At 40.1% G+C, this 23,510-nt stretch overlaps 1 protein-coding gene across 5 annotated transcripts in view; it reads right to left on the minus strand.

Annotated features, from left to right (window-relative positions):
* LOC124878881 (receptor-type tyrosine-protein phosphatase U-like) overlaps positions 1-23,510 on the minus strand; it is a 334,335-nt gene that overhangs the window by 59,305 nt on the left and 251,520 nt on the right. For 2 of the 5 annotated variants that reach the window (XM_047383055.1, XM_047383054.1), the window contains exons 14-17: positions 12,044-12,182; positions 6,235-6,264; positions 5,691-5,851; positions 5,167-5,354 (exon numbers count right to left, since the gene is read on the minus strand). In XM_047383055.1, coding sequence (XP_047239011.1) covers positions 5,167-5,354; positions 5,691-5,851; positions 6,235-6,264; positions 12,044-12,182 — 518 coding nt within the window. The remainder of the gene's footprint in view (positions 1-5,166; positions 5,355-5,690; positions 5,852-6,234; positions 6,265-12,043; positions 12,183-23,510) is intronic. The other 3 variants (XM_047383059.1, XM_047383057.1, XM_047383058.1) reach the window with 2 other exon arrangements.

A 23,510-nucleotide genomic window follows, 5' to 3' on the forward strand; every position in this document is an offset into this window, starting at 1 on the left:
ATAAAGTGAGACAGAATTTATAAACATTTTACAAATAAATATCTAACAAATGTGATGTGCAGTTGTGGTTATCCCCTTTACAATGATAACTAAACAAAATCTAGCACAATTATTGAAAAGTTCATTTATTTCAGTATCTCTGGTCATCAAGTTATCTGCATTATCTGAATTAATTACACACTGACTGATGTTTTTAAACCATTTTTCTGTTAATTGTGATGACTTTCACCTAACAAAAACACAACGGACAACCTTTCAATATAGAAATGTGGGCTTAATGAAAAGTACGTTTATTAAAAGTTATTTTCAAATGTTACATTTAATCTGACATATCATTTTTTCTGGAATCTGACTTTAAAAACAGGTGTTTTTCTAATGCTGGAGGTTTCTTAGATAACAGTGAATTTGAAAACATCACGAAGACCAAGAAACTCAACAGGGAGGACAGTGATAAAGTCGTGATGACGTTGAACCAGGCTTACAATGACCCAGACTTTGACTATCTCACAGATGGTTTAACTGCAAAATTACCACGACATGACGGTCCGCCTGGACTGACCAGGAGACCCATGGTAACTGGAGGAGCTACAGAGATCCACAGCTCCTGTTTACATTCCAACTATTAGTTGTAGCCTATAAATATGGGCTTTATGGAAGAGTGGCAAAAAGAAAGCTATTTTTGAAAGAACTGAAGAGAAGAACAGAAGAAATGATGTTTGCCATGTGCCAAAAGCCATATAAGAGAGACGGCTCACATGTGGAAGAAAGTGGTATGGTCACATTAGACATTAAGGGATCTTTTGGGATTACTTGCTAGATGCTATGTATGGTGGAAAAGTAATGCTGAACTTCACCGACACACCATCCCCACTGTGAAACACGGTTCTGACAGGATCATACTGTTGAGAGTCTCTTATTTAGCAGGGACAGGAAAGCTGATCAGAGGTACTCAAAAAACAGAAGGAGTTAAATACAGGGCAATCCTAGAGAAAATCCTGGGAGGATTTTTGTCCTGTTCCTCTTATCTCTCTCATTATGAAGCCTTTTGAGAGGATTATTAAACATGAGATCTCGAGAGCAACTCAGTGTAGTTTACACTGTTCACAGTTTGCTTGTAGAGTAGATACGAGTGTTGATGAGGCACCCTATTTAATCTGAGGTCATTAGGGCAGGGAAAACATTCTGCTCACCCGTTTTTTTTAGTTCTCCGCAACTTTTACCTGCATTTCTGAAAATTTACGTTTCAAAAACAAAGAAATGTTCACTGATTTTAAAAAGAAGCTTCTACCAAGTCCTTCTGTTTTTATCCGTGGGCAGGCTGTTTAACATACAAATACCTCAGTACAATTATTGACAACTGCTTGACCTTCGAGGCTCATATGAATGCTGTGCTACGTTTATCAGTGTTTGTACTTTTATTAGAAACTGAGAAGTTTTAATGTTGACAGTCTTTTAATGAAAACGTTTCTCCTGTTTTAATGAGACGGTTTTACCTTTTTCTTTTATTTGTTGGGTTAGTCCCTCACCCTAAACTTCTGCTGAACCAGAATCACAAGGAAGTCCAAAGCTATCCCTGCTGAACCACATTGATAATCATCATACACATGGTAGTAAAGAGCAATATAAAACGCAATAGATTTTTATTTATCCAAATACGGGTCTGCCTCATCAATAATTTGACTCGATCAGCCCAATAGAAACTGTAGAAGCCTATGTTTGTATCCTGAACCTCGTTCGTATTGTTGTATTATGTCAGTTGCAGTTGTATTTTTTAAAGGTTATCTCCTCTGGCTGCAAAACAAATTGCCCCTTGGGGATTATTAAGTTGACATTGACTTGGCTTCAAAAGATTCAAAGATGCTTTATTGTCATTCCATGTATGACATACAGAGAAACGTTAGTGAGTCTCGTTGAAAGAACAACATGCATTCACATTAATAAAAAACTTGAAGTTGCAAATAACTTGAGATTGGGATGGAGACCAGGGTTATAACAGCTTTGGATTTTTTATTATACACTGCTCAAAAAAATTAAGGGAACACTTAAACAACACAATATAACTCCAAGTAAATCAAACTTCTGTGAAATCAAACTGTCCACTTAGGAAGCAACACTGATTAACAATCAATTTCACATGATGTTGTGCAAATGGAAAAGACAACAGGGGGAAATCTTTGGTGATTAGCAAGACACTCAATAAAGGAGTGGTTCTGCAGGTGGGGACCAGAGACCACTTCTCAGTACCGATGCTTTCTGGCTGATGTTTTGGTCACTTTTGAACGTTGGTGGTGCTTTCACACTCGTGGTAGCATGAGACGGACTCTACAACCCACACAAGTGGCTCAGGTAGTGCAGCTCCTCCAGGATGGCACATCAATGCCAGCTGTGACAAGAAGGTTTGCTGTGTCTGTCAGCGTAGCGTCCAGAGCCTGGAGACGCTACCAGAAGACAGGCCAGTACACCAGGAGACGTGGAGGAGGCCGTAGGAGGGCAACAACCCAGCAGCAGGACCGCTACCTCCGCCTTTGTACAAGGAGGAACAGGAGGAGCACTGCCAGAGCCCTGCAAAATGACCTCCAGCAGGCCACAAATGTGCATGTGTCTGCACACACGGTTAGAAACCGACTCCATGAGGATGGTATGAGGGCCCGACGTCCACAAATGGACAGAGGTAGCCTGACTGCCATTAGGTACCGAGATGAGATCCTCAGACCTATTGTGAGACCATATGCTGGTACGGTTGGCCCTGGGTTCCTCCTAATGCAGGACAATGCTAAACCTCATGTGGCTGGAGTTTGTCAGCAGTTTCTGCAAGATGAAGACATTGAAGCTATAGACTGGCCCGCCCGTTCCCCAGACCTGAATCCGATTGATCACATCTGGGACATCATGTCTCCATCCATCCACCAACGTCACGTTGCACCACAGACTGTCCAGGAGTTGGCGGATGCTTTAGTTCAGGTCTGGGAGGAGATCCCTCAGGAGACCATCTGCTGTCTCATCAGGAGCATGTCCAGGTGTTGTAGGGAGGTCATACAGACACGTGGAGGTCACACACAATACTGAGCCTCATTTTGACTTGTTTTAAGGACATTACGTCAAAGTTGGATCAGCCTCTAGTGTGTTTTTCCACTTTAATTTTGTGTGTGACTCCAAATCCAGGCCTCCATTGGTTAATAAATTTGATTTCCATTGATGATTTTTGTGTGATTTTGTTGTCAGCACATTCAACTTTATACAGAACAAAGTATTCAAAGAGAATATTTCATTCATTCAGATCTAGGATGTGTTATTTGAGTGTTCCTTTTATTTTTTTGAGCAGTGTGGTTTAGTTTTATTTCGTTGTGACTTTTTTTCTCTAATTGAGTTAGTTATAGTTAGGTTTTAGAGTGGGTTTGCTTTTATAATAGTTGTTTTTTTAGTTTATATTAGTTCTAGTACTAGTTTTAGTTTTTTCATACTTGGGGTAGGTTTTTCAGTGAAGCATTCAAAAGGGTCAGAGTATCGTATTTATGTAATTATGTATATGTGTATTGAGTAATAAAGACAAAAAATATATTCAATTACTGTTTAACAATCAACTGTCCACAAAAGTCACAGTTCACGAGACAGCAGCCTTAAGTGCAAAATGTCTGTAATACTGCAGCTGCTGAAAATAGTCCATAGACTAAGGACACACGTGAACATAATATTAACTAATATAATTCAACGCAATATAATGCAAACTTAATTGCAGTCACATAGTGGTGTTGACATCCCAGTCTCAATAAACATATTTACCATCGCATCCTCCTGCTTGCGGTGATTCTGTGTATCACCTGGCCTGCAGTCTGGTTGATGGTGAGAAGCACTCCACTATGGTTGCTTCCTTTCCGGAGCTACCTGGTCAGGAAGTGGCTTCTTTTTCCGGGCAGCTACTCAGAGAGGCTATTGTGAAGGTACTCACAGTTCTTGTGCGCACTTTTCAAATGGACTTTGAGATTTGTGGTGTTTCTCTTCTTGAGAAGTATGTCACATATCTTTTCACCCATTTCTACTACAAGACACTTTTTCTCTTTCTCTTTCACAGTCACACACTGAAAAATTCTCTATAGGACTCTCATGCTTTCTCCCAAACTTATAAGTGCCGCCAGGGATTATGGGATGTTAGACGGTGCCAACTGCTGACGTAAACTGCTCATGTGGAAAAAAATTCATTTTACATCAGTTTGCAAGTCGTACAAATAAATTGATAAACACAAAAAAAAGGTATTATATCTATAATTTCAGTATATTTTAGTTAGTTTTATAAACAATACAGTTTCAGTTAGTTGCAGTTTTTCCCTTTTAATTACAGTTTTTATTTATTTCAATTAACGAAAATGTTTTCTCAAATTCAGTTCTTGTATTTTCGTCCGTTTTAATTAACTATAATAACCCTGGTGGAGACAACAACCCTAAACATGAAGCTAGAGCTTGGCATATTCAATTCTATGGGCAACATCTTCAGTTCCTAGAACTGAAGTTCAAAGCTGGTGGAGACACACCCGGAACAACACAACATGCAGCTGCAGTTAGTCGGTCATTTTCTACCGCTTATTCCATAGTGGGTCGCGGGGAAGCTGATGCCTTTTTCCAGCAGTCTATGGGTGAGAGGCAGGGTACACCCTGGACAGGTTGCCAGTCCGTCACAGGGCAACACACAAACAACCACGCACACACTCATTCATACACCTAAGGCACAGGGAGAACATGCAAACTCCATGCAGAAAGATCCCCAGCTGGGAATCGAACCCAGGACCTTCTTACTGCAGGGCAACAGTGCTACCAACTGCGCCACCGTGCAGCCTGCTGTGGTTACAGTTAACTGGTAGATGGCCTGCACTTGTATAGCGCTTTATCAAGTCCCCAGAGACCCCAAAGTGATTCACACTACATTCAGTCATCCACCCATTCATACGCACATTCACACACTGAATTAAAGGTAAAAGGTAATTCTAGAAAGTATTGACTTAGGGTGGATGAAAACAAATGCACACTGCAATGTTCAGATTTGGCACTATATTGATTTTAAATAAGACATCTCACCTCTACCAAGCCTTAAAATGAGCTTTTTGGGCATTATTTTATGTACATCTCTTGACGCTTGGATGGAGTTCTAAGGCATCTTTTCGCCTCCTGCCTCACCTCGTACTCTTGCTTAAAGCCGTATCCCTCAGATGTCTTCATCTGGTTGATGTGCTGAAGGAGGTCGGCCACCCTTACTGCTGGGTGGAGTTGACCCGTGTGATAAGGCGAACTCTTCCTCCGACAGTGACGCTGTGGTGAGCCTCCCAGTAAGCTGCTGGATTCGTTGACGGAGCTCCGCTGCTCATCTGGGAACACAAACACGCACGGGTCAACTCATATTGTACACACTGTCCAGTTGTTTTTATTTTCCTATATACATTTCAGTTATTTTTATATTCATGCAAATAAATCAAGGGGGTCCGTGAAGGAGAGGGAAGTCAGCATTTCTGGAGTAAAGGGTGAGTGGTGCTGCAGAATATTCAAACAGGCAAGAGACGTCTCTGTTGAGACCAGCATGTGTTCTGGCAAAACAGATTGCATACATGTATTGGAAGTAAACAAAGCTGAAGGTCAGGAAGGAGGGAGCTGCTTTGTCTCCAGACAATTTCTCAAGAGTGGCCATATGTTCCATGCTGTCTTACTTCGAGCGCTGCAGCCGTGGGCGTCCATGAAGGAGTGAGCTAGCCTCTCGTCCTGCTGGAGGGTGCTCTGCTCAGTCATGCTGCAGTCCAGAGGGCTCAGCTTGCGACTCTTCTCCTGCCTGTAGGACATGGCCGCCTTGTTTATGGCCACTTTCTTCCTACTGCAGAGACCCACACAGAAAGGTGGGAGGACAGAGAGAAGTAGCAGAAAGAGGCCAGCAAAGAAGGAAAAGAAGATTGAGTGTAAGACAGGCTAAGGAGATAAGGGAGGACAGGAGAGGTGGGCTGGTGGGAGATGACAAATTGTAGTAGGGGGGATGTATAAGGGGAGGAAAGATTGAAGTTATATGTAGGGGGGCAGAGTGAGATGAGATAGCAAGAAACGGTCTGTGGGTTTGGAAGGTGGTAAAGAGAGAGGAGGGAGAAGGTAGAGGTGGTGTGTACAATAGCATAGGATGGGGGGGCAGAAATACTTATTTCCTCTCTAGTAATCCTGGGACTACAGAGGGAAGATGGAAAGCAAGGGGTGAGAGAAGTAACTTACGGGTAGTAAGGGTAAGAATAGAAGTCCCTTCTGATTAGCATGAAGGAGAGAGACAGAGTGAGGAGAAAACAAAAGAAAGAGAGGTGATTATGGTTCATCCAGATGGGCATCAAAAAAAGAAATGAAGAGTTTGTTTGAATGTTCCCAGCATTATGAGTCAAGGTATTGGAGAGATAGTTCTACTGTTTCTGACTGAAGCAGGGATGTGTGGAATAGCTGTGAACAGTCAAAATGATGTGATCTTAGAGAACAACTTCCTATAGAGGAGTCAAACTATCAGAAGCCACAATTTCAGGCTTCAAAAACAAAAATCAAAAAGCAGTTTTCAAGTAACAGTTTTTAGAATAGCTAGTTTCTTACCAGCAGCAGACACTTTGAGGATTTTATTGTAGAATAATACAGTGAATTCACATCAAACCGATCCTAATCCAGTCAAGGTGGCATATGTTTCCCTCTCAAACCCATTAATGGATACTTCACACAGAAGTAAAAACTGCATTGGAAGCCAGAGGTTGGAGTTAAGCCTAATTATGACCATTTTTTCTCATTTGCATACTAAATACAATTTAATCTATTGTAAGAGCTATATTAAAATTAAAAATCTCGTCTTAATTAAGCATCTCTTTGGCCACAAACAACAATATTATATATTCATCTATTATATATTCAGGCTCCGATGACGGTCGGTGAGAAAAAAAAAAAAACATTAGGATGATTTTCTCTGAAATGGCCAAAAAACAAAATCAACCAGCTGACTTGAGTGATTTTCCATCTAGGCTACCTACATCAGAACCTGCAGATTTGTTTTTAAGTCAAATATAAGATTTCTTTAACAATGAAGCCCATAAGGCAACTATTCATACGTAATCCAATGTGCTTCTCATGGCCTCAAGGGATAGACAGAAAGCAAATAAAGCATATGGCTAAAAGCACTGCACAAAAGAAACAGATATTAAATGCGGGAATACCGTTTCTAAGTGAGATTCTTTGATTATAAGCAGCTGTAAACAAAAATGTTTTCAGTCCTCATTTAAAGGAAAGTTTCTGCACATCAGGTTTTTATCTCCTGCACAAAAAGACGGGAGAAGACACTAGATCTATGCTACGGTTGGGTGAAGGAAGCTTATAGAGCTGTCCCATTGCCTCCTTCGGGCTCCGCTGGCCATAACTGTGTGCATCTGCTGCCCACTAAAACTGTTCTGAAGGAGACAAGCCTTAGACCAAGGGTATAAAAGTCTGGGCTGAAGAATCAGTCCTTGCTTTGAAGGAATGTTTTAAGTGTACTGATTGCGACATTATTAAAGACTCATGTGGTGAGGATTTGGACTCACTGGTGGATGTGATATTTGGATTTTTAGCAATGAAATCCTGAAGCTTGTTTATGAACTTAAAGATACTCAACATTTTAACATCCACCTTCATCCTGTTAAAAAGGCTTTTCACACTGTAAAAGTGATAATGTATGTGGCTGTTCAGTGAAATCTTGCTGAGTCCTGTGTTTTACTATATTTATAAGTCTCACAAACACATGTTCCTGCTTTCTGGAAAGATGCTGTTTTGGTTTCTGTCTGGAAATCTTGTCGAAACTTGTCTTAAAACTGTTGCTGATTTTAGACAGCTAGTTCTGACCTCAGTTTTAATGAAAGCTTTTGAAAAGTTAATCAAATATGAGAGATTTTACAGCAGACTAAGATCTTTTAGATCCCATCCAGTTTGCATGCAGACCTCATATAGGAGTGAAGTGTGCAACTAGAACCTGCTTTTTAAACACTTTTATTGGGACACATGCCAGGCTTTTATTTGTTGATTTTTATCTCTGCTTTTAATACAACTCACATATTTTAATTCAAAGGCTGCTTGTTTAATCAAGGTCACATTCTGTGGGATGGATCCTGGATTTTGTAATTAACACGACAGAGAATTAATTAAACCGTCTCTCAGATTTAAAATATACTTCCTCTGGGTCACCTCAGGGCTGTGTGCTGTCACCGCTACTTTTTATTCTGCCTACTAACGTGTGTCAGAGTAGACATGACAACAGATTTATAATAAGATAAGCAGACGATTCTGTTGTTGTTAGTGTCCTCCAGGAGAATGAAAGCAGCCGCAGTCTGGTGACTGATGACCTCGTTTCATGGTGTAAAGGGTCTTACCTTCAACTGAGCACTGATAAGACCAAAGACATGATCATTGATTTTAGGAGGAAACCTCACAAGCAATAAGTCACTTTGATTAAACGTCATGCTATTGAGAGTGTGCATTCCCAACATATTTTGGTACTGTCGACAAATTGAACATTAAACCTAACTGTGAGGCCATGTGTAAAAAGGCTAATCAGCGCCTATTCTGTCTAAGGAAACTCAGCCATTTTACTATAGACCCATACATAATGATCCTCTTTTATCGGATCGGTTTTATCCTTTTCTTTGGTGTCATGGTTTGGTCATACGTCTCTGAAAGAGAGAAAATCCCTCCAGGAGATAGTTAAAGTGCTTTCCAGACTGGTTGGAAAGTCCCAATAATCAGTCCCATTCCTGTACAGCAGGCAGTTAAAGTGGATGGTCCCTTTTGCTTTAAACTACAACTCCCATCTCCTTCACAGAGAGTTTCAGCTCCTGCCCTCTGGATGGAGATTCTCAGGCTTAAAATGTAGGACGAGATGTTTTAAAAACAGCTTTGTTGCTACTGCTGTAAATGGAAGGCGCAAGCTGAAATGAGACAGGCACTCTCAATGGACTGCAATTGGATTTTAAGTTTTTTTTGTCATGTTCTATTTGTTCTTTTACTTATCTTTACCAAAGTCTGATTTTATTCTGTTTTTTGACTTTATTTTTTGTCTTGATTGGTCTTGATTATTCAAAGCCTTGTTGTCCTCTTCTGTATTCTTGGATCTGATTTGTGGAGTCTTGAGCATTTTGAGTACTGCTATATTTTCTGGATCTGGTCATGTTAAGATGATTTTTTTTATTTTCCTGTGTAGGTGTGTTTGTGTGCGTTTGTGTGTGTTACATGTTGTAATATCTAAAACTACATACGTTATTCTGAAGAGCCATTATAGATGCTGAGCACTGTGGGCAAGAATGATCTCCAGTCTGTAGCAGAAGCGACTGTACTCTCCACAGCAGACGTATAGAAGACATGCAGCATCTTCTTGCGGACACTAAAGTCATATCACACCAAAGGGCTGGACAATCTATTTCAGGTTCTTCTGGTAGGTGGCAGAATTAATTGCTCCATCATTCATGAGTTGTCCAGCAGGTCCTGAAGCAGCAAAGCAGCCCCAGCCCATCACACTACCATCAGAATAGTTGACTGTGTGCATGGTGTTCTTATTTGAAATGCTGTTAGTTTTACGCCACACGTCAGTCCTTTTTTTTTTTTGTCTTGTCAGTCCACAGAATGTTTTTTTACAGGTTCTAGGGATCATCAAGATGTTTTTCGACCACTGTGAGACGGATGTGATATGTTTGGCAGGTAGGGGTTTTGGCTTTGGAAGCCTCCCATGGATGCCATTTTTGCCCAGTCTCTTTCTTATCGTTGAACCGTGAACACTGATCTTCAGTGATGTGAGTGAAGCCACTGTGGAACAGGTCCACAACATCAGTGGATACTGAGCAAAAACTCCTGCCGCTGCAGCAATGTTTACCAAGCTGCCGCTGAGCAGGTAAAAATGACAGAGACGCTTACGTTGCAGAAATAAAAGTTGTAATTTTCAGCAGTAAAATTGCAACTAATGTCTCTGTCACAGCAACTACACTATAACTAATGTAGAGCAACTACAAAATCCATAGAAAGGTGTAACTGTAATAAATTTCAAAGATTACGACGATTACACCTGTTCTCAGGCAGGAGGAGAGGTGATTGCTGCACTCTGGATTAGAACGGTCTGAAATGTCACTTTTTAAGATCTTTCTCTGGTATTAAAACATGTTTGATGATTTAAACTTTTAAGTGTGTCAAAATAAGCAAAAACAGAAGGAATCTGTAAGCGGGGCTACCACACTTTATGTGCATTGTTCTTTAAATACACAAATTCCATAACCAGAGATGTTAAAGGCAGTTGTTTGATGCCATTAATGTTTCACCCAAACCTCTGATCATAATCAGTGTTATTTTATACATATTCACACCATCTCTGGTATTCAGGCCCAAAACTACCTAAACTACCCTCTCTAGCACCCTCCCTGGATGGGAATCACTGTTTGAGCCAGATGTATGTCCAGAACTCAGTTGAGTCAAACCTTAGAGGTAATAGTTAATGGTTGCTTAATGATTTTAGCGTAAGGGATCTCACAAGGAAATTATCACTTCTGTGTATGTTACCTTGATTTAAGCAGGTAAAGAAAATGTCACAACTAGCCCAACAACTAACCATATTCAGCATCATATGAGTCATTACAATACTAAGCTGCCTACGGCCATTTCCAAATCCCCACTCAAGGCAGCAACATCCCCCACACACACACTCAAAAATCATCATTGTGCAACCAAAGGAAGCATGGAGTGTAACTCAGTCGGCTGGATGTATATAGAAATGCATAGAATGAGTGCTGGACATCTTTCATCCTAAAGGTTTTAACACATCGGTGGCATGGGACATCTTATTCATTTTGGGTTTTTTTTAAGTGTCCACTACTGAAGAAACTGCCATTAACTGAAGTCCAGTGATCTGTTCAACTATCCAGAGTGTTTTAACACAGCTTTATCAGACATCCTCTCTCGAGCCATGAAGCGGAGTAAGCTTAATTTGAGTCAGTCAGTAAGAGGCCCATGCGGGACAGACACAGAGCAGCAGGGGAATGACTTGATCCTTTTAAAAAACACATGGAGAAAACGAGAAGTTGTCTAAGTATTGGCTTGAGATGTGTTGTGAAGGAGGCTTGATTCAAACTTTAAAGCTATGTAAATTCCAACTCCGTTTTTGAATCAATGGAAGACTTTGACTCTTGGGTAATTAAAGGTTAATATAAAAAATCTGTTTAGAGCAAACTGATCCCCGGTGTGTGTGTGTGTGTGTGTGCGCGCGTGTGTGTGGTGGTGTAAAGCTAATTTTTCACCCAATGATAGCATACACAGTGTCTGTACATGCAGAAGGGCGTAATCTTTTGGCTGAATATAAACATGTCTGTTCCTGTTGCCCATTCATTCCGGTTGGGTTCCTAATGTGCCTGCTAGATTGGCCTGCTGAATCTTATCAGTCACTGCCTCCTTTTACACACTCCCTATTCAATCATCCTCGTTTCAATGAGAGAACTCCTGAGGCAGAGGAATCTTCCAGCCCCCTCCTGGAAAAATAAGCAAAAACAACCTTCCTAACCAATTACCAGGCCATCCACTGGCACCTCACAGCTGCTCGCCTCATGTAATTGAGTGGGCAATGGAATAACATGCCCCTTGATGAAATTTCTCACACTCAGATGAGTGTTCCACCATCACGCAGCAAGCGAAAGAAGACTACACTGCAGGTGCGAGTGACTACAGAAGTAATTTTCAAGTGGAAAGCTCCCAGTATGAGCGATGCTGCTTGTGAATGTGCTGGGTCCACATGAAATCTTCGAAATTAAAAGAAGAAATGAACACAAAAGCCTAGACAAGGCAGAGGTGGCAGTGTTTAAGATTAATGCTCCAAAATTCTTCGAACGTTGGCTGTAATTTACTCTCATTGCCAGATGCTGTATTCAGTGGAGCCTAGCTGCCAAGTGGGAAAGTGATGGATTACCCACCACACAGGTACAAAGAGAGCAGAGACCATAACTGTTAAAAGGTCTAACCCATCTCAGTCCAGTTGGCGACGTAGACAGCCACTCACCCCTTCTTCACGATGATGATGATGATCCCCAGGAGGAGAATGAGGATCACCAGACCCCCGGCGCAGGCTCCCAGGATCAGACCCATGTCCTCGGCATGCTGGGATACCTCAAGAGCCTTCTTGGAGTCCTTACAGGCAGCTTTAAGTTAAGGAAAATGAAAATATAAGAAAGTACAGTAATTTCAATAAATTAGAATAGTGTTGAAAAGTTTATTTTAGTATCTCCATTACTAAGTGAAACATATTATATAGATTAATCCCACACAGACTGATGTTTTTAAGCCTTTGTTTCTGTTAATTATTATGAGTTTCCCACTTACATCTAATGAAAACATTTCAGATCAGAATATTACATCAGACCAATAAATAACATTTTTACTACAGAAATGTAGGCTGTACCTCCCAAAAGGTTGCTATTTTCCAAAGGTACTTTAATCTGTCTGAATTTATTCTAATTTACATAATATTACTATATAGGTGACAGAAGAGTCATAACTGCAAATGCCTGTTCAGTGCAATGATGAAGAGATGAAGGAGATCTGTTGTTATTCTGGACAGATTTATGGCACAAAATGAGAGGAGTTGCAGCATACATGAATGACCAAAATATATTTTATGCTTTAGCTCTATAGCAGCACAATATATGGCATCCCTAATGCCAGCACAATATGAATATGTGCAATATAAATAAACAGATAACCTGGATGTGATATTTGGTGTGCTATTGTATTTGAAGTGCCATGTTTGATGATCCTGTGTTTAGCACGTGTATTAGGATGTAGGGCGTGAAATTTGGTAAAGTATTTTCACAGGAGTAGGCATGTTACTTAATTTTTAATGATCAAATAAATATTAGCTCAATAAATCAGAAAGTAGGTCAGGCTGCTTCAGTTAGAGTCATTCCAAGCATTCAGCATGCTGAGGTGAGTAAATCTTCATCAGTGCAGACAGACACTGCATGGCGTCTAAAGGTTATAATCCGGTCAGTGCTGCATCAGTTAAATTGCACTTATGTAACTTCCCAAGCAGTTACGTCTTTATGCTGTGTATATTATGTCTCCAATGCTCAATAACAGATTGTTTAAACATTTCTAAAAAATATGTGGCAGTTTGGCTTAACTGGTAACTGGTTAACTGATAAACATGCAATTGCATGCTGCCTAAAAATAAAGTGAAGCTGCTGCTTTGCTATGGAAAGAAATGCCACAATAGACAAAGATTTGCTTGTCAGAGGAGTGAAATAAAGTGTTAAAATAGTATGCACGTCCACTGCAGTTCAAAACTGTTTTACACCTGTTGTAGTGATTTTCTTCCGCTCTCTGATAAGCTAGTTTGTTGAAATTCCTGTCAAATTTAATAAAATTTTTATAATCATATTAATATTTTTATTATATAGCATGGATCAATAATACAATTCAATTCAGTTTATTTATATAGCGCCAATTCACAACACATGTCGTCTCAAGGCACTTCACAAGTCAGGTTCATACATTCCAATTAATCGTAACCATTGAACAGTGTAGTCAGATTCAGTTATTTATTTAAATTGGATAAAAAGTTTTTCTGTCTAAGGAAACCCAGCAGATAATGTCACTAGACACCTGTTGAGGGGAACTAAATGCTGCAAAGTCAGTGACTCGATGCAACTGGTTAACCTTTGACCAATTTTAACAATTAGCTGAACTTTACTTCATTTTTTATCTGCTAGGATCGAATGCAAGTGACTGAATCTGTTTATATGATTGGTCTGAAGTGACTGTATATTTCTGTATAGAAACTGGATGTTTTGTTTGCCTTAAGACAACATTCGTGGTAATTCTGTACTACATAAATAAAAACTGAATCGTATAGATTTTCTTCCCTCCTTGAATAAAAGGGGCTGGACCTTTCAAAATTTTTAATAGGAGATTATGCTACAGCAATAAGAAATGAGCCTTTTCACAAATATTTACCAGGGCTGCCAATTAATGTAAAATTATCATTAACCTGCTGTTAGAATGTTTCCACCAGGTTTGTAGAAGTGGGCTTGGAAGCTAAGATAGTTGTAACAAACATATGCACATGCCGGTTCTGGGCTGTATTTAACCTCTTGTGGCTGTGATAAAACAAAAACATTTAATATCAGCAGCAATAGCTTTGGCCAGGGAAAACCAAATATATACATGGCTTGGGGAGAGATGAAGCCACGGTAATCACATTAAACTGATGCCTGAGTTCTAACTCAGGATGATCTATTCTTTCGCATCTGTCACATTACAGTCTGAAGAGTTATCTTATTAAGCTGACACTATAAAATGCGCTTGTTTTATGAAAACACCCTGTTACGTTTATAAAGAAAAACTGTATTGGGTAATTAACTGAGTATTTTTAAACTTCTCACTACAAACTTTCCATTAAGCTGCAGCTTCCTTTCATTTTCTTAGCAATCATTTTATCTTTAATATTTAATTTTTTATCTTTTTATTATCATCTTATTTATAATTGTTTTTTATTCTCTTTAATTATTTGTATTAATTATTTAATTACCTTTATGCCACCATTATTGTACTTTCCTATTATGTCCCTTTTTTTCATGTACAGCACTTTGAATTGTCTTGCTACTGAAATGCTATATAAATAAATTTGCCATCAAAGATGAGAAAACAAAAATGCCTGAGAATATTGCAAAAATCTGTCCTCTCAAATTTGGTAACAACAGGAAGATTAGGCCAAATCTTTATGTGTGGCTTTAGCATGATGAATACATACTTTATTGGGATTTTATGTGATGTACCAACTTAAAGTAGTGCTTCATTATGAAGTGGAAGAAGAAAGATACAATACAATTTTGTGTCTTTCCGGCATGTGGAATTTATTTCACAAATAAAAATCTATAAAAACGGTCTTTCATTACTCATGAATCAATATTTTGTAGACAGTGGCGCTTTTTGACATGGGCAACATGAGTAGTTGCCCCCGGTGACATTAGAACTGACTCACATAAGCACCAATTAAGATAAAAACACAAAAAGTGAGAGAAAGAGCCTTTTCATCTCCCACTTACACACTTAACTAATAAGTTTTGAATTTCATTTTTAGTGTGTGCAGACACTTGGTACAACCCTTGTTTAGAGTAGCCACATCCTGTTTGCTTCTGACATTAGAGGGAGAAAGTTACCTGACTTAGCTGCACACCGTTTTCTCCTACTCCACATCTAGTCAAGTCAAGTCAAGTTTATTAATATAGCGCTTTTCAGCAACAAAGCGCTGTACATGAGGAAAAACATTACAATGATACAGAAAATCAAACACAGAAAACAAATCAAATGACATTAATAATCCTTGGGAGTTTACTGGTAAGAGCTGGTTCCAATCCAATCTTTCTAATAGAGGTAATTAGCTCATTAATTCCTCTGTGGTAAGGAATTCATCCTGTGCTAGAAGACAAATTATAATATTAATCCTTGAGGTCGCTGGTATGGGGCAGTTGTGTGTCCCATCATTTAAATAAGCTGGGTCACTGGTATAAAACAGTTTAATCCAAACTTTTTAAATAGTAATAATGTTTGGCTGTCACTGGTATGATATAGTTGTAATACAATCCTTTTAAGAAATCTAAAAATCTCTGGTCATTGGTGTAAAAATAGCTTTAGTCAAATTTTCAAATACTAATAATATTTGGCCTTTGCTGGTATTCCTTCTGAGAAATCTGAAAATCTATGAAAAGTAATGAAGTCACACATTTAGGTAAAGTAAGATAGAAAACCTCAGCAGGGGTAAGCAACACACACATAAGTAAAGATTTAAAGAAACACATATACAAAACAACATCATGCAGGGGATCCGGTGAAGGCGCTGTGAGGGGATGGATGTTTATCTTGGGCATGTGAGTGTGTGCAAGTAAGTCCATGAAGCACTGTCACAGAGGGCATTGTCCTAAATGGTTCGTTGGAATGTTCATCAACCAGCCACACAGTTCTGAGCAGGTCCACAGGTGTCCTGAGGGAAGGGAGGGGGCAGAGGGAGCAGTGCATCATGTTTACGCAACTTCCAGGAGAAGTTGAAGATAGCCAGCCATCAAGGCCGTGCAGGGGAGCCAGATTCAGAAAAACAACAATTATTTGGGTCAGGCCGACTCTTAGTTTTGGCTTGAGAGTCTCGCTGGTGCTTCTCAATGGCAAATCCAAACAGCCAAATTCCAGGTCCTTTCCGCCAGATCTGAGCGAACACTTTTCTCCAAGATATATCCAATTTCAACCCTGAGTCCAGGAATCGCAACCTGCCTGCGATCCTTCAAGGATCAAATCCAGTCTGCGATTCAGCTCACGTAACATCTCAGTCTGAGTGCTGATCGCTCTGCAGATCCATCATACATGCCAGGCAGCCTTGCAATGACCAGAACAACTGCTGACATTTTCCGACTCCAAAAAGCAGAAATCTTGTTATCAAACATCCCATTGTGTCCACATCTTCGACATCCTCAACTGACATTATCGACAAACACACAATCCTCCATTTCACCAGGAGTCCATCGTGTATACGGAGAAAAATGTCCCGTCTGGGCCAGAGGGTTCCCCTTCACACCGTCTTCTCGTTGAGAAAATTTGATCAATTGCATTGAGAGACCAGCTGACCAAATCCATAACTCAGAATTTTGGAAGATATGCAAAGAGAGGCTCCAAGAAAGAAAGACAAGACACAGAGCTAAAGCAGGGCAGATATGGGAGGGGTGCGGGAGACAGACAAAAGTGTCCTCCACCGAGAGCAGACAAAAATAAAAATAAAAACTGACAGACTTTCCTTGATTTTTATTGGTTTTCAAGAGACATGGCTACTTGCTGGTTTTAATCAAACTGAGCCCAATGTGACTTTAAAGGGTGCCGAACTTGGAAATTTGAAGCAATTATGTCTCCACAAACTCAAACCATATCTATGGATGTTTATATCATGGAAGTTGCTATGAAGGGGAGAATATGCGGTGGTAAGAATGACAGACAGACCTGTTATTAGTTGTGAGCGGTTTGTTTAGTCTACTTCAGGTAAAGCTGAAAGGAATTGTGAATCAGAGAAATGCTCAGAGGGAGGCTTCTTTTGTGGAAAAGACATTTGTGTCATGATGTAGGGTTGTTTGGTTTTTGGTTTCGGGGTTTTTTCCTTATGTTTTTCAGTGTTCAAGTTTTGAATCATGTTTCTGTTTATTTTCCTGGTCATGCTTTTGATTTGTCGTCTTGTTCATGTTTTGTCAAGTTTGGTTTTCGGATCTGGTTATGCTTTTGCTTCATGTTTTTCTAGTTTGTGTTCAAAAGTCTCTGTTTTGCTCCAGTCAAGTTTTGTTATGTTAAGTTTATTCAGTTCACCTGCTTCAAGTTAATCTGTCTCCTTGCTCCACCTGGTTTTCACGCCATATATTCACACCTGTTCTGTTAGTCTTCGCGGAAACAACTTTCACTCTCATGCTCATGTCTTGTTTTCAAACCAAGTCTTGTTTTTTTTTTATTTTGCCATGCCTGTCTTGCCTGCCCGTTTGTTTTGTTCCTGCCTCCTGTAGTGAGTGAGTTTTCGTTATTAAATCTTTTTCACTTACCATCACGCTGCCTGCACGTCTGCATTCTGGGGTCCAATTCCAAGTAAACCGTGACAGTTTGTCTGTAGGTCTGTAGGTTTTAGGACATGGTGATGACTTGATTCAAGACTTTGTGACGCTATGTGATCCAGTTGTGGCATTAATATGTTTTATTTAAAACTGGTTTAAATAAAATTTTGGTAAAGTTTGATAGTTGTATTGGGTTTAATTTGAAGACAAAGTGAATGGTAAATGCTGCTTTGGTTCAGTTGATGGTTCTGTCAGAAACGTTTTAATACTTTAGCCTTATTTCTTTGGAAAGTTACAGTGCCTTGCGAAAGTATTCGCCCCCCCTTGAACTTTTCAACCTCTTGCCACATTTCAGGCTTCAAACATAAAGAACTGAAATTCTTGCCCATTTTTCCTTGCAAAACAGCTGGAGCTCAGTGAGGTTGGATGGAGAGCGTTCGTGAACAGCAGTCTTCAGCTCTTTCCGCAGATTCTCGATTGGATTCAGGTCTGAACTTTGACTTGGCCATTCCAACACCTGGATACGTTTATTTGTGAACCATTCCATTGTAGATTTGGCTTCATGTTTTGGATCATTGTCTTGTTGGAAGATAAATCTCCGTCCCAGTCTCAGGTCTCTTGCAGACTCCAACAGGTTTCTTCCAGAATGGTCCTGTATTTGGCCCCATCCATCTTCCCATCAATTTTGACCATCTTCCCTGTCCCTGCTGATGAAAAGCAGGCCCAAACCATGATACTGCCACCACCATGTTTGACAGTGGGGATTGTGTGTTCAGGGTGATGAGCTGTGTTGTTTTTACGACAAACATATCGTTTTGTATTGTGGCCAAACAGTTTGATTTTGGTTTCATCTGACCAGAGCACCTTCTTCCACATGTTTGGTGTGTCTCCCAGGTGGCTTGTGGCAAACTTTAAACGAGACTTTTTATGGATATCTTTGAGAACCGGCTTTCTTCTTGCCACTCTTCTATAAAGGCCAGATTTGTGCAGTGTATGACTGATTGTTGTCCTATGGACAGACTCTCCCACCTCAGCTGTTGATCTCTGCAGTTCATCCAGAGTGATCATGGGTCTCTTGGCTGCTGATCAGCCTTCTCCTTGTTTGAGATGAAAGTTTAGAGGGACAACCGGGCCTTGTTAGATTTGCAGTGGTCTGATACTCCTTCCATTTCAATATGATTGCTTGCACAGTGCTCCTTGGGATGTTTAAAGCTTGGGAAATCTTTTTGTATCCAAATCCAGCTTTAAACTTCTCCACAACAGTATCTCGGACCTGCCTGGTGTGTTCCTTGGTCTTCATGATGCTCTCTGCGCTTTGAACAGAACCCTGAGACTATCACAGAGCAGGTGCATTTATACGGAGACTTGATTACACACAGGTGGATTCTATTTATCATCATCAGTCATTTGGGACAACATTGGATCATTCAGAGATCCTCACTGAACTTCTGGAGTGAGTTTGCTGCACTGAAAGTAAAGGGGCCGAATGATATTGCACGCCCCACTTTTCAGTTTTTTATTTGTTAAAAAAGTTTGACACATCCAATAAATTTCATTCCACTTCATGATTGTGTCCCACTTGTTGTTGATTCTTCACAAAAAATTAGAATTTTATATCTTTATGTTTGAAGCCTGAAATGTGGCAAGAGGTTGAAAAGTTCAAGGTGGCCGAATACTTTTGCAAGGCACTGTATATGTTGAATTACCTTTAGTACAAATCAACTGAAACCTCAAAATGAATCAGTTTATACACTGCTAAAAAATAACGGAACACTTTGAAAACACACCAGATATCAATTGGGAAAAAATAACCATGCAGGACATACATACTGATATGGAATGGGTAATGTGTAAGGAACAAAAGGATGCCACATCATTTGATTAAAAAAGAAAATGACCCACTCACAGAAACCTTAATCCAAAGTTACAGAAAAACAAACTGAAAATCTAAGGCTAGTCCTATTTGCTGAAATGTCAGTGCAGCAACTCTAAATGGTCCTCAGTAGTTTTACAGCCCCGCCATATGCTTGTATGCTTCCCTGACAACATTGGGGCATGCTCTTTATAAGATGATGTATAGTGTCTGGTAGGATCTCCTTCCAGATCCTGACCAGGGCATCACTGAGCTCCTAGACAGTCTGAGGTGCAACGTGGTGGATCAGATGGATCTAAACATGTTCCAGAGATGTTCTACTGGTTTTAGGGTTAGGGGAGGGGAAGTGTGGAGGTCAGTCAATTGTATTAATTTGTTCATCCTCCAGGAACTGCCTGCGTACTTTTGTCCAATGAGATCCTTTGTAGGGCTCTGGTAGTACGCATCCTTTTACTCTTTGCACAAAGGAGTTCAAGATCTCTGATGTCCCTGTTGTTACCTTTCGTAAGTCCAGAACAGGCTGGTGTCTATTTCGGCTTGTTTGCTGGTAACAAGCTCATAGGTCCTGCTCTGCTAGCGGCTGAACAAGGAGGCAGATGAAAGCTTATGGAACTTTATTCCTCTTCTTGGCAAGATGAACTACTACAACACTACAACTTTAGTCTCTCAAGCTAACACACACTCTTCTTCTACTCTCCCGCCCCTACCTGTCGCTCTCTACCGCCCCCCCTTTAGGGAAAGGCTGGGCCTATAACACTACCCCACTCTGGATGATGCTTAAACATATTTAACATTATTCAGGCAAACATAACAGGTTAGAACAAATCTTCAAACTAGAACAATTTGTCAATGATCTAATATGGACAGAGACTACAGTGCTACAAGAAAACACAACTGTAGAATAATAGAATAATAAGCCAAAGTCAACTAAACAAAATAAGACTAATAATAATCCACTGCCTTTAGTGCATTACATTAGGAACTGGCATTGCAGCAGTTTAAAGTTGCAGCTGCCTACAACCAGATTCAGGCCAATAAAGAAAAGAAAACAAAAGAGTTCATTCATGCACGTAGACATCTAACCGCTGACCCACTGACCAAATCGGTCAGGAGGTCTGTGTCTCCTTTGTGGTCTTTGGTGAGGTCCTGCTCTTTGAAGGACCAGCGGCAGCTGCTCCTCCACAGAATCCTCGTGTCAACTCCTTCCGGTAGAAACTGGCAAACCTCGTTCTGAATTTGACTGTCTCCACATGAAACTGCATGGGCCGGCAAACACTGAGATGGATGATCCATAGTTGACTCCTCTATCTCTGAGAAGCCATCCCAGGGATTTAAAGGCCCATCATGATCCACATCCGAAGAAGTGTCGACCACTGGTGGAGGCACCTCAACTGATGCTGGGCTACGAGTGTTTTGGAAAACCCAGCTATTGTCCAACGGGGTTCTGGTGTAATAAGGCTTGAGCTTATCATGATGAATCACTTTAGCTCGTGACCTTGGGCCCTTCTTAATGCAATAAACAAGGTCATCCAATGTTCCAGTGACAAAATAGGGACCCTCATTGGAAGGGAGGAACTTCCGTATTCTGTTTCTCACTGTCTTGGTGCCTTTAATAAGGAGCCAAACAGCTTCTCCAACCCTATACTGCCATTTGTGCATGTTCTTATCATACTGCTACTTTGCTCGCTCAGAAGACCTACCCAGCCACTCCCTGGCCAGTTGATGGGAAAGTTGTAACCTCTCTTTCTGTTGCATGACACATTGTGGAATGTTGGAACAGCCATTGTCAGGGAGAGGAACAGCAACAAGATTGATAGGCTCGGTTATCTCTCGACCAAACAGCATCACGTTAGGCGTGAATCCCGGACGAGCCCTCAGTGTTACCTTTCGTAAGTCCAGAACAGGCTGGTGTCTATTTCGGCTCGTTTGCTGGTAACAAGCTCATAGGTCCTGCTCTGCTAGCAGCTGAACAAGGAGGAGGCAGATGAAAGCTTATGGAACTTTATTCCTCTTCTTGGCAAGATGAACTACAACACTACAACTTTAGTCTCTCAAGCTAACACACACTCTTCTTCTACTCTCCCGCCCCTACCTGTCGCTCTCTACCGCCCCCCCTTTAGGGAAAGGCTGGGCCTATAACACTGTCCAGCTCTCCTAGAGTATCTGTCTGTCTCCTTAAATCTTCTCCATGCTCTTGAGGTTGTGCTGGGAGACACAGAATACCTTCATGCAATGGCACATATTGATGTGCCATCCTGATGGAGTTGAACTGCTTGTGCAACCTCTGTAGGGTCCAGGTATCGCCTCATGCTACCAGTAGTGACTGACCCTGGTCATATGTAAAACTATTGAAAAGCAGTCAAAAACACGAAGAGGGAAAAAATATGCTACCTGAAAAAAAAAAAAGGACTGATAAAACTAAATCTCACAGCAGTCATCGTAGTTCCGGAATTCTGCTGACATTACTGATGCCAAACAATCCTAATTCACAAAATATTCTTATAGAACAGTATACGCAACTCACCAGTCTTATGGAGGAACACTCTCAAAGATACTACATAAACTCTATAAAAACACGGCTTCTGATGATTCTCATTGCTTACTTTAATACCATTTGCTGTTAACATTACTCACAAACCGGACACGCCCCTACCTATCCCTGGACCGGACCAGCAGTTTGAATGTGGCCATAGCTGTATATTAAAAGGTATGACAAACTTTACTTCAATGAGTGATTTAAACACAGATTGGCCGTAATGCAAGCACCAGCCCTCATACGCAAATTAATATTTAAAGTAAAGGTAGTTAAAGGTACATGTGTGACTTAAAGAAGTTATGAATAAGATATTAGTTTTCCTTTTTTAGCTAAAACCATTAACTTGGATGTGACGTCTTCAAGTCTGCCGTCAGGAAGGTCAGATAATTCTATTCAGTTTGTCACCATTTTGTGTCAGCACATCCACAACCATCCACTGAGAGCTAATTAACCCAGCATTAAGAATCAACTGTCCAAAAGGTTATGGATTTCTAATTTGGCAAATCCTTCTTTAAAATATTTGTTTATAAAAAGAATGTTTCACCTACCCTTCTGATTTGCGTTGTGACTGGTTTATTGAACACATGTCAATTGTTGTTCTAATTAGTTTCTCATTAGTTTTTTAATTCCTTCATTTTACTTGGTAGTTTTAGGTGAATGGTTTCTAGGCTAGTTAAAGAGTTTCTTAACTGAAATATTTGAACTTGGAGTTGAATTGTTTTTGTTAATAAATTCCTATATTTTGCCTGGTATTCATAGGACTACTTGACAGACTGAACATTGTTTGGCTAATGACTCCTGTTCAGATGGTGCCCTGATTTTTTAGTCTGACTATAATTCTATATCTTGAATTTATTGGTAATCTTTTAAATTATTGTAATTATTATTTATGATTATTAATAGTTGCTAACAGCCAGGCAGTCTTAATTGCACAACATGACTGTATGTTTAGGTTTCTCCTGTTGGAAAATGAACGTCTGCAGCTTTATCCCCAACCGGTCTGCTCTGTTCCCTGGTCTTTGTGAAGGTTCTCTAACAGACCTCTGATGCCCTTACAGATCAGCTGGATTTACACTGTGATTCAGTTACACACAGGTAAACTCTATGTAATTACGAACTTGATGACTTCTGAAATCAATTGGCTGCTCTAGATTCTAGTTAGAAGTATCGGAGTAAAAGGCTCAAATCCAATGTTTTAGATCTTTATTGTAAAACATTATTCCAATGATACATCATTTAGCTATAACCTGACAATTATATGCTACTTTGTAATGATCTTTCACATAAAATCCCAATAAAATACATTTAAGTTTGTTGTAGCTTGACAAAATGTATCTGAATAAGCCCTGAAGGCCTTTATGGGCTTGATGAGCTGTGAGAATGTTTAGCTTCTAGTAAAAGATGCAGGCTGAAAGTATTTGAGCAGTCACACAAATCCTGCAGGGTGAGTCAATCTACCTGTGCGTCATGTTTAGAAATTGGCTAT

The sequence above is a fragment of the Girardinichthys multiradiatus genome, chromosome 13, assembly GCF_021462225.1.
Source record: "Girardinichthys multiradiatus isolate DD_20200921_A chromosome 13, DD_fGirMul_XY1, whole genome shotgun sequence".
NCBI lineage: Eukaryota > Metazoa > Chordata > Actinopteri > Cyprinodontiformes > Goodeidae > Girardinichthys > Girardinichthys multiradiatus.